The sequence below is a fragment of the Rhincodon typus genome, chromosome 6 (assembly GCF_021869965.1).
Source record: "Rhincodon typus isolate 14 chromosome 6, sRhiTyp1.1, whole genome shotgun sequence".
NCBI lineage: Eukaryota > Metazoa > Chordata > Chondrichthyes > Orectolobiformes > Rhincodontidae > Rhincodon > Rhincodon typus.
In genome coordinates, this window is record NC_063337.1 from 38,730,856 (window position 1) to 38,743,007 (window position 12,152).

At 39.7% G+C, this 12,152-nt stretch overlaps 1 protein-coding gene across 5 annotated transcripts in view; it reads right to left on the minus strand.

Moving 5' to 3' along the window:
• The window catches only part of ift88 (intraflagellar transport 88 homolog), a 136,112-nt gene that overhangs the window by 89,336 nt on the left and 34,624 nt on the right, over positions 1-12,152 (minus strand). For all 5 annotated transcript variants that reach the window (XM_048597600.1, XM_048597602.1, XM_048597601.1 and 2 more), the window contains 3 exons: positions 11,746-11,850; positions 11,437-11,539; positions 2,065-2,179 (listed from right to left, as the gene is read on the minus strand). In XM_048597600.1, the coding sequence (XP_048453557.1) occupies positions 2,065-2,179; positions 11,437-11,539; positions 11,746-11,850 (323 nt within the window). The remainder of the gene's footprint in view (positions 1-2,064; positions 2,180-11,436; positions 11,540-11,745; positions 11,851-12,152) is intronic.

A 12,152-nucleotide genomic window follows, 5' to 3' on the forward strand; every position in this document is an offset into this window, starting at 1 on the left:
AAAATCTCACTTCTGGCAAATTTTAGGTGTTACTTTCCATAGTCTACATTGCACACTTCTTGCATCAGTGGAATGGAGATCAACATAAGACCTGCCCTAGTGCCTATCAAGTACATCATGCAACAAGTCTTGAATTCCCTCCTTAAACCTGTCTTCCTCCTTGAAGGTATTTCTTGAAATCTATCTATTTTATAATATGTCTCAATTCCCTTTATGTGGCTGGGTGTCAAATTTTGTTTGGTAATGCTCACGTGGAGTGCCATAGGATGCATTACTATGTCAAATGCACTATATAAATGCACACTATTGCTGTTGTACAGTTACATTCTATGCTATAAAACACTATTACAATCCTATGGTCAACAATGTAAAATTGTAGAATCATGTAATCTTACAATAAACTTTTAAGTGCAGATGTTTTGGGCTAGTTAGTTTAATAACTTTAAAATGACAATTTATGATCTTTTAAAAACAAAAAAAATTCAATTTTATAGATATACACAGAAGTTTGTAGATTTAAAAAAAAAACTGACATGCGTAGGGTATGACACAACAAATAAAATAAATGTTATTTTCACAGGGTTGTCCAAGAGACTAGTACCACGCCCAGTATATAACTACCAAGTATCCTTTATTTAATCTATTTTCTATAATCATTCACAATGGATTGTAAGCTAGATATCCACTCATTGTGGCACCGATAATATGTATTGCTACTTTTAATTGTATGTGTCCTCAGTGGATATAAATGCAATTTCAACTTAAGTAGCAATTATGTTCTCTGTTTATTTGCTATTGTGCACACGATCAGCAGTAGGAAGATCTTATTGTAGTGACTGTAATGAGTCCAGCCATCTGGTCCTCATGAAATACAAATTCCCTGATTAGGCTTGTTAATCTGTTGCAAGCAGGGAATGCTGGCTGACATAAAAAGTTTGAGTGTCCAAGAAACTGATATGCTGGTGCCTGACTCTGTATGAGGCAGTACTATTGTCAAGGATAGTTCAAATGTAAGTAAAGGGTAACTTGATGACGGGATACCGGCACCTGTGGAGTTATTTCACATATGTTAATCTCCATTCCACTGATGCAAGATATGCGCTATTAAGACTTTGGAAACTAATACTTAAAATGTATCAGAAGTGAGCTTTTTATGCAAGAGTAAGTATTTTTTAGATCTTCAACAGAGAAAAATGTCAGAATGAGCTTTACAGAGACACAGTCAGACAAAAATGGATGTCAACTAAGAGAATACATAGCAGGGCAACCAACAGTTTGGTCAAATAGACAGGTTATAAGAGAGGTTAAAAAGCAAAGCAGTTCGAAAGGAAATTTTTGGGCTTTGCATTCTAAGAATATTAAATTAGTTCCCCAGTACCTCCAATGTAGGTTGAAGTGGATTATGATGAGTAATGGATGAGCATGTCTCAACATGAGATTTGGATGCGGTGGTGTGCAAACTATGTGCTATGGATACTAGTCAAGAAAGCACTGAAACAGCAGAGCCTGAAAGTGGCAAGAATGAGAGTTTCAGCAGAAGATGGGCTGCAGCTGGGGGGAAGCATGCAAGATTATTGCATTTATATAGAGCCTTAAACATTGTACAAATATTTCAACATGCTTTACAGAAGCATTATCAAACAATATTTGACAATGAGCCATCTAAAGAGGTCAGATCAAAGAGGTCAGGACAAAGAAGTAGGTTTTAAGGAGAGTGAAAGCACCACAAAGTTACACTGATCTGAAGGTGTGAAGCTGGTCTCAAATTGGGCAACAGATAAGGCATTACAATTGACCTCAGCACTGAGTTATAAAGATGAATGAAGAAGAGACCAGAGTTCCATCTTCTGATTGATATTTGGTCACCTCTATTGGAAAGTAAAGTGTGTAGATGTTTGGTTCAGGCCGAGTAAGATTTGCTGCAGTTTTCTCCTCAATCATATACCTGTCAACTCTTACTGACACAGAGAAAGAGCAGTACCAAATGAAAGAAAAAACAAATTGTCATGCTATAAACTTAAAACTTAAAAGCTGCTTCATTATAATGGTTCGACTAATACTCACCTCATCTCTTTATGGGAACTTGATATCTGATCCAATGCCATCCGATAAAATTTTATTGCTTTAGGATAATTTCTCTGCTTGAAGTAAATATTTGCCATGTTTACCTTTAACCGACCTACCAGTAAAAGTAACATTTTAAAAACTTTATTAAAGCTCTGTTGCAGAAGAAAGAATATTGAAATCTTTCACTTATGTAAACTTAGCAACAGGAATAAACCATTCATGAAGTCAATTTATCAACAATGGCAGTTTTTCTGAATTCAAGTTCCAGCCATTTCCTTTAACATCTTAGTTTCCCAAATATCTATTCTCTTTCAAACATCTATCGATGATGCTTCTGTGTTAGCATAGTTTTGAAATTTTTTTTCATTTTAACCACTTTATGCTATGTTCTAAAATTACGTATTCTAGTTCTGGAACTGCCTCCTCTGTGGGAAACACAGCCCAATCTTACCACAGAGTTAAGTTCTTTCATACCACATATCAACCCCTGATTGACTGTTTAAATTCAGGTTTTTATCAGACATATTACTTACCTGAATGAGCAAACAAGGAGTTATATATCTAAGTTTACAGAAGACACTTAGGAGATTTAGGAATTTTGTAGAAAGCGGCACAAGTTAACAAAGTGCCGAAAGACCAAAAGGCCAAAGGCAACAGGCTACATGAGTGGGCAAAACAATGGCAATTGGAATTCAGCATGGAGAAGTGTGAGGTTAGCAACTTTAGATTGGAAAAAGACCTTTATATATTGTCATGATATTGAAAGACAAGTGGCTGTTGAAAAACTGTATTTTGGAGTTCATATTCAAAAATGTTTAAAAGATGGTGCATAGGCACAAAAATTAATCAAACGGCTATTAACCTTTATCTCAAGGGGATTAGAATACAGTTATGCTTCTACTGTACAAAACTTTGTCAAAGTCCATCTGGAGAATCATATTCAGTTTTGGCTAACTAAAGCCAAGAATGCAGGGGCAGATTCACCATGATAATACATAGCTGTAAAAGGTAACATTATGAGACTGGTTGCACAGTATGAGTTATATTCTCTTGAGTTAAGAAGATTGAGAAGTAATCTAATTTAGGTGGTTAATTTAAGGCAGCACAGTGGCACAGTGGTTAGCACTGTTGCCTCACAACGCCAGGCACCAGGGTTCAATTTGAGCCTCGGGTGACATGTTCTCCGTGTTTGTATGGGTTTCCTCTGGGTGTGGGATTTCCTCCACAGTCCAAAGATGTACTGGTTATATGGATTGGCCATCCTAAAAAATTGCCCCATAGTGTTCAGGCATGTGCAGGTTAGATGGTTTAGCCATAGTAAAAACCCCATGAGGGGTAATGGGAACTGGGTGGTGGGGTGAGTCTGGTGGTGGCGCTGTTTGGAGTGTTGGTGCAGACTCAATGGGCCAAACGACTTCTTTGATTCTATGATTCTATGAAAATGATAAAGGGATTCAAAACAGTGCATATAGGGAAACTATTTCCTCTGGTGGAGAACCCAAATTAAGCTGCCATATCTAGAGCTGTGCAATTTGGTGGTGAAACAAGGAAACACTTTTTAACAAAGAAAATGGAATTAAAGCTCTCTGCCCCTCAAAGGCTGTGAATGCCAGATATATTGAAAATTTTAAACCTGAAACTGAACTTTTTGTTAGATAAATGCATCAAAGGATTTGAAGCAAAAGTGAACTAATAGAGTTGAGGTACAGATCAGAGGTGATCAAATTAACTATCGCGAGAGAACTGAGAGGCTTAACAGCTTTATTTGTTTCCATGTTTTGCCAAGGGCAGCAGACCTTTTTCTTTAAGGAATAGTGAACTGAACAGAATACTCCAAATGATGATTGACTAGGTCTATATATAATTAAAGCTGTACTTTGCTTTTATATATTATATGTATAATATAAATTCTATAAACCTCTTGATTAAACATATTCAACTTTTCAAAGTAACAGGTTAGCTTTTGATGACTGGCATATTTCTCCTTGTTAACATTTATTCTCCTTTAAATCACAGAATGACCATTCTACAATCAATACATACTTAATGTCTTAATGCCACTTAATTTCATTGCACATGGTATGATACCCCATAAGAAAATCTGAAAGTATTTGCAAATCATAATTGACATGGACCACATGCCTTCTAGCCACTCTAAACAATTACACAGAAACACATGCAGAAATTTCCCCTCCCTTAAGTGGTGAGAATTATAGTGAACAAGATGACTTAATTGGACGAGAGTCTAAAGATCAGATCTCTCTCGATTAAATCCTCATGCCTCAGATGGCAAGTTCAGAATATCACTGTCAGGCATGAGAAACTTATTTCTATGTATTTGCATTTCTGTTTAAATTGCACTTACAGCCTTCCTCTCTACTATCAAGAAACCTGATAATGCATAAACCCAACCAAAAACACAGAGCAGGTGCCTACTGACTTATCTCAATAACAACCATTGCATCTCATGGAATGGCTGTTTTGGCAGTCTGGCTATCCTTTCCACTGAACCACTTCCCCTGCACAAGGTACCTCCATGCCCATTGGCTAAACTGCCCCTGCACCCTTCATGCATGCATCTCAACATTGGCAAAGCACCAGCCTCAAAACATCATCACGGTTGGTCTTGACTGTACCTTTCAAGCATTCCCCTTGACTGTAAGGGGTAGGGTGGGCTAGCATGCCTGTGACAGGTCATTTTGCATTGAAGGACAGCAAAGCATTTTATGTATGTTAGCCTGCGTTTTAGCACAGCAGAGGCAGGCAGCATATGGTGACAGACAACACTAAGGAGTAAAATATATCTGTCAAAAAGAGTGTGGACACATCAGTACATAGCATGGTGCAGCATCAACATCAGAGCTGCAATAAATGCCAGCAGCTTACTTTGCACGTGCTTTCAGAAAATGGTGATGTGTGCAAGTCAAGGATGAATGGTGTTGAATGGGGTGAGGGTGGACTCCAGTCAGTCAGGGGTAATGCCATAGTCAGACAAAGAACTGGTCCAATTCAACTGCAGGGAGTGAAGCAATTTGTCAGGCATTTGGTTGTTTGTCAGTCTAAGGATTAGTGCCCTTGAAATCGGAGGACTGAACCTCAGTCAATCCTTGAGATCAACTGTTAGCAGTCTGGAGATTACACGTAGGTCATGTGAGTCACTTTTGAGAGATCATTTTAGGGGTTGAGTTACAATTGTTCAAGGTTATCCCAGCAAGTCAGTCTGGTCGTTGGCCACAGTCAGTCGTGGGGTTTAGTTGCTAATAGTCAGGGGGTTTATATTGGGTTCTTCATGGCGTCTTGGGAAAAGCGAGCACCTCAAGTCTGGTGATGGGCCTCATTGCACTGGGTCACAGGAGGAATAGTGACAGTGAAACGAGAGAACTGGAGACAGCAGGCTTAGAACTCAGTTAATTGGAGGAGCTGGGTGCTCTCAAGTTGGAGGTTCAAGCAGGTCACAGTTACTCTGGCCTTTACAAGGGAGGTGTATGGTCACCAAATACATAGAAACCCCTACAGTCAAGTAAACCAGCACATTACTATTAATGTAAAGGGGCTTAACCAAAACAGGGGAGACCGTAAGGTCACCAAGGCCATACGCACAACAATGCAAAAAAGAACATGAAGAATTGGGGAATTTTGTAGATCACTTACAGGCAGAGCCTGTGAGTTACTTGTACAAACACATAGATGGAACCTCACCATATTAGATCAAAAGTCAATTGTGCAATAAGTTCATAAAATGGATGTGGCTGCATGCAAAATGGATGGGATAGGTTACTGTTTCTTCCTATGGGGGTCAAATTTGCGACATTCTTTTTGAGGTCCTGCAAGCGGAAACTACAGTGATCATACATTAATTTGTTAAACAGTGCTATCTACCTGCTTCAATTCTCATTTCGTCTGGAGATTAGCAATCAAAGAATGCCAATAACATGTTCGTTTTTTGTGGTGCATGTTTAGCCACCTTATCAGTAAAGGAAATCAGCACTGCTGATATCATTGTTGTGCGCTTGGAATCAGAACTCAGGATGGAATCCGGCAAAATGTGAATGCACATTAAATTCCACCTGTCACTGATTTGCCCATCTGACCAAGCTGTCTCTATCTTCCTGTAACTTAAGATCTTCTTTCTCACTATTATCAACTCAGCCAATCCTCGTGGCATCCACAAGCTTATTTATCATTTCCTTTGCCCCCACCCTCCCCCAAACAGCACTGATTCATGTGGTTTGCCACTGCACACTTGCTTCCAGTTACGCAAACAGCCTTTTTCTTATTTCACCTTCTGTCTACTACTCAGCCAATTTAGGATCAAAATTGCCATGTTACCCTGGATACCCAGTCTCCCATACAGGATCTTCACAAAAACTTTGATGAAATCCATATAAACTGCATCAACTACACTACCCTCAACCACAAGCCTGATCACTGCTTTGAAAAATTCTACCAAATTTATTAGGCATGACCTACGTCTGACAAAGCCATGCTGACTATCCCACACAAGTGACAAACAATGACTGCCTCCAACAAGAGTGAATCTAACCTCGACCTTCAATGGTATTACCATCATTGAATAACTCACCATCAACAACACATGCGTTACCATTGACCAGAAACTGAATTGAACTATCTGTATAAATTGACACTACAAAGTCAGAGGCTAGAAATCATGCAGCAGGCAACTCATCTCCTAGGGTCTTCTCCAAAAGCCTACCCACCATCTACAAAGCACAAATCAGGAATGTGCTCAGTGCAGCTCCAAGTATCCTGAAGAAGTCTGATACCACCCAGGACAAAGCAGCATGCTTGACTGGCAACACATCCACAAACATTCACTCCTTCACCACTAATACTCAGTAACAAGTGTGTATCATCAACAAGACGCACTGCAGAAATTTATCAAGGGTCCTCAGACAGTACCTTCCAAACTCATAACTGCTACCACCTAGAAGGGCAATGACAACAGATGCACAGGAACACCACCAACTGCAAGTTTCCTTCCAAGCCACTTATGATCCTGACTTGGAAACTTTTTATTATTGTTCCTTCACAGTTTTATTGGTCTACCTATACCAAATGGACTGCAACAGTTCAACGGCACAGCTCACCACCACTTTCTCAAGGGCAATGAGGAATGGGTAATAAATGCTGATCCAGCCATTGAAGTCCAAATCCCATGAATGAATGAAAAAAAAAACTCCCTTAATGTTCAACTAATTTGTGACCATCAAAGCAACATCTTGGAGGTATCATGTCTTGTCTATAATGGAGCACTCACAGGTGACTGCTTCTTTCCAAGGTGCTGAGCCATACAGGGATGGCTGCTGGGAGTCAAAAGGTGCTCCTCTCCAGACCTGACTCATGACACGTCTAGGAAATGCGCAGACGGATGAACAGCTAAGGTACAATACTGCTCATGCTTCCACAAGGAACCTGTTTCAACAGACTCCAGGCCTCCTGATGAGGTTTTGAAGCTTGGACCACTCTGGCAGGGCTTTGGAGCACTGCCCATACAGGGGATCTCCTATCATTGAGGTATGCAGTGCCATTCACAATTTGAGTCCACAAAGTGGGATGTCCCTGATGCAGATTAAATGGGGGAACAACAGCAATCCTTGGAGGATTAAACGGATGATCAGGACATTAACCAGGAAGTCTAACCATAACAGAGAGACAGAGGAATGCTTGAGAGAGCTCAAAAGGCCAGAGACTACCTTATTGCCATCTACTTCCAGGATGAATAAGCTGGATTCAGACTTTATTTGATTATTTGTGCATTTAAGTTACTCATCTGGCAGGCACCCCTCTTCTTTGTGTAACTTTTTTTTTGCAGATTACATGTTTCATTGTCTGCGTGAATGCGCAAATGATATCTTCAGTTGAATTAACATTGAAGTAACCAAATAAAGCTGCCTTATATCAACGTTAAGGAAAATGTGGCAGCGAGTGACTAAAATTGCAGAGTGCTAAGCCTATGGAGTTCTGAAACCACTGGTGGGGATATGACTTGAGTCATCTGTAGCCAACAAGTTGATAAATCCTGAGAAAACTCCATTTGATCCTTCCTTCATTTGTAGCCCTTCAGTGTGTTAGAATGCATAGAGGTTTTCTTGACATGATTGACCAACTTCTATGGCAGCATCTAACCTGCAAGAGGCAGTGCTTTGTGCAGCTTTCTTCTGCAGACCACTGTGCTGAGGAACAGTACACATGTGAACTGCCCACTGAATTTTTCCCAGACTTGAACATCCCTGTGCTCCCTTGAAAAGCCCATACATATGAATAACATTTCCCTTTAAAGATGCATGGAATCATTACTAATTCCATACTCTAATAAGATGGGCATAAATGTTAAGTGATCTGTGGAGGCCAGGTCCTGGTACATTTTCTGGACATTGGCTTTAGCCTTCGTGTCCTCCACATTCACATGCAACATAGGTTAAGGTTCAAAGATCCCTGACTGATGACACTATCTGCAGTCAATGGTTGATTGTGAGAAATGAGCATTGCTGGTGGGTGCAGTATTTTAAATCCTTGGGATGTATAAAGAGGTACTTGTGTCTCACATGGGCATGACTCAACCAGGTCCCATAGCAAAATTTATATTACTGCAGACACAACAGTGCAAGTGAAAGCATATTGAGAAAAGTGATGGTATACTTACAATGGTGCAGCACATGTGCTACCTACGTGCCCTCAGCATTTTTCTTCTTACTTTCTCTCCCACTAAGTCTAGGCGCAGGCGTGATTTCCACACATGGGATGGAACAAGCCTACTTTGTGGTTGACACTGTTGATTTGGAATATTTGAGCAGATGTCAAATAGAGGCTTTTAACTAGAGGCCACAAGCCTGCACATATAAATGCCCACCCTCTTTGGCTTGAACTGCTGGAGACTTTGGGTTCACAGACTGGGGAGGTAGAGGACCAGGGCACATCAGAAGCTTCTTCTCAGAATGCTCCAGAGGTGCTGGTGTGTCACTTCTCAATGCAAATGCCTGCTGGCACCACCCTGTCTCCCTGAGAGGAAGGGAACCTAGAATGAGAACAGGTCCCTCTGCCCTCTGTAGCCTTGCTTTTGATGATTAGCACACATGGATAAAGCAATAGAGTGTACGCACATGTCCAACAGTCACAGAGCATTTTGCTGAAGCTGGGTCTCCAAGGACAGCATCATCCCTACCATCCTAGATACAATCAGGTACTCACACAGTGGAGCCACCACAGCAGTGATAACACTGAAGATCTCCTCTATCTTTCATTTCTGTGTGCCCCTGACATATCTTCCTGATGTTCCACTGCCTGTGTCTGCTAGCTGACCATGTCACTTATGTCAAAGAATAGAGACACAACTTCTGCATAGGGCTTAGCAGGTGCCTGGTCTCTGGCAGACCAATGAGTGTCAGAGATCTTGGTGGGATTTCTTCCTAAACTTGCTGCAAACGTGTGTCAATGATGCACTCACGAAATTGTGCCCCCAAGTCTAACCTTGATAGAATAACCATCAAGGTAAAAGTCTTGAGCCAGTGGAGGATGCAGATGAATGTGTCCTAATGCATCCTCTGAGTTCCTGCAGGCTTCCTCCTCAGAAATGCAGCTGTTGAATTACTTCTGGTGGTTCCCTGGGTATCTCTAGTGCCTGCATAAAGAAGAGAACTCAGTGAAGACGGATAAAAGCTTGTGGAGAAAAAGAATGAATTAGTGCTGCAGGTGGTAATCATAGAGGAGCACAATACAATGGAGCTTACTGGGTTAATTGTCCATAGTTGACTCCCTATCACCACATGAGCGGTCCTGGTCTTCCCAGTCCTCTCTTGTATGTTCTCCTCATACAAAGTGAGGAGCATGATGTCTGCCACACCCTTGCATGCCTTGACCTCTTGGCACTGTTATGGACCAGCTTTTCCTCCAATGCGAGAAAGAGAAGAACTGATTATGGTGGAAGTTGATGCAACAACAGGTCATGATCATTCATGACCATGAGACATGGTAAGGTTTCCCCAGTCAACGATTCGGAGCAGAGATCACAGGTAGGTGTAGTTTTTGTAGAGGATAAAGTGAATGGGAGCCTTTGAGGGACATGATGCATGTAATACCAAGGCCTGTAGACTTTGTGAGATATATTCACAGTGGCTCAATTAGAACCGGTGATGGCCCTTTATAAGGAGGAAAGAGATGGATGGGCCATCTGCTCGCGAGGAGCTCAGGAGATCATGGACCTCCTTTCTGTACTGCTGGCTGTCCCATTTCATGGTAGAGACCACACTGACCCATGCTATAATCTCTACCCAAGCTGGCTTAATCTTTTATTGCAGTCAGCTGGTAAAGGACTCACCTTCTTTCTGTCACCCTCTATTTTAATGCCTCAAGAGCCATCTCTGGGAAATGTGGAGCAAGCTTAATTTGTTCTGTGTCATCTGATTGGAGTTTAGAGGCAAATCCCACAGTGTGACAAGCTGTTCCTGGCTTAAGGCATCTGATGTGGTGTCCAGCCAGACATTTAAATATGGCAACAGTTTAACTTCAAAAGGAAAATCCCCAAACACACAAGGCAGCAAGTCATTCAGCCCTATTTGACCATTAAAATTTCCCTTCATTTCGAAATTGAGCAACGTATTTTCAAGACAGTCATCAAGCTTTTTGTCAATCAACAAGTCTGATTGTCAAAATTGAACTGTACATTTCACTATCAGAATTTTATTACTTTATGAAGAGGATGACATAATTTACATACAAAATAGCCATCAGTGATGGTCAGAATTTATTGCAACCACAAATTTGAAATCATTCTGTCAACAGTAAGAACTAAATAGTTTTTCAATCATCAAATTTCATTGTTTCAAACATATGTAAATATAACAAAATTTAAAAGAATGTTAATTTACAAATCATTGCATGTCTCATTGCGCATTCCTATTTTGTTATCTTGTTTTTTTAAGTGATACAAACAAGCAAATTTTGTGTAATTATTGAAATACATGTGTCAGCAGCAAATGCTTGTCACAAACAACAGCATAATTCCTTTAAATGTTGTTCTAGTTTTTTGCAAACAACATTTTCATAAGTTTCTGTTATCTAGCATTTTAAGGTTTGCTTTTGTATTTGTTGTTACACTAATTCTTTTGATACTTTGAAGTAAATTACTGGAGAATACATTACTCAACGTTAAGCAGTTTCAACAGTTTCCTAAATAGCTATTCATCATATTTAATAATAATTTTAAGAGCTTAATAAACATCAGTTATTAGTTTTAAAATGCAACAAAATCACAACATTTTCAACGTACATACAGTTACTGACATATAAAGTGCATCTCAAACAATAAACCATCCACGAATTCTTTAAAAATGTACAATACTTCAAACGTACCTGCATTATTGAACATTTTGTTTTTCACTATCACTTGGTAGGTATTTAAAGCTTCTGCATACATATCATTGGCTGCATATTGGCTGGCTAAATTGAAAAGTACCTACGGATAAATTAATTTCATATTAATCATGGCTGAAGTTATACTAAAATTCTCAATACCATTGGTCATAAAATATTTACTTTAAAGTTTTCTTGTAATTGTATACTTATGTTGTGTTTATCAGTGTTAAGCATCATATTCCAGCCAGATTTTACTCTCACAAAGAATCTCAGACAGCAAATGCTGATATTCAATAGCTAACTCACTGAGTAAGTAAGATCCAGATTGATATGATCTGAAGATGCTGTTTGCTCTCTTTGTCTCACCAGTATCCTTTCCTTTCTCCCCGCTTCCTTTGCTTTTTCCAGGGCCTGAAACAGCAACAGGAATTATGAACTTTTTAAAAGTCTGAAAGTAAATATCAGATATATCTCAAAGAAAACTATTTTAAAAACTCAACGGATCATGTGCCTATTTTAAATTCTTATTGAATGCTAAGTACTATAAACAAAAACAGAGAAGAAAATATACATTAGACTGGTCTAGATGCTAATTCACATATGCCCACTCAGTTATGGAGTTGCACTGGCATGTACAAGTAATAATGGTATCTATTACACCTCAGCCAAGGATGAGGCAACTTTTTGCTTTTTAAAGAAATCCATCAGTCATA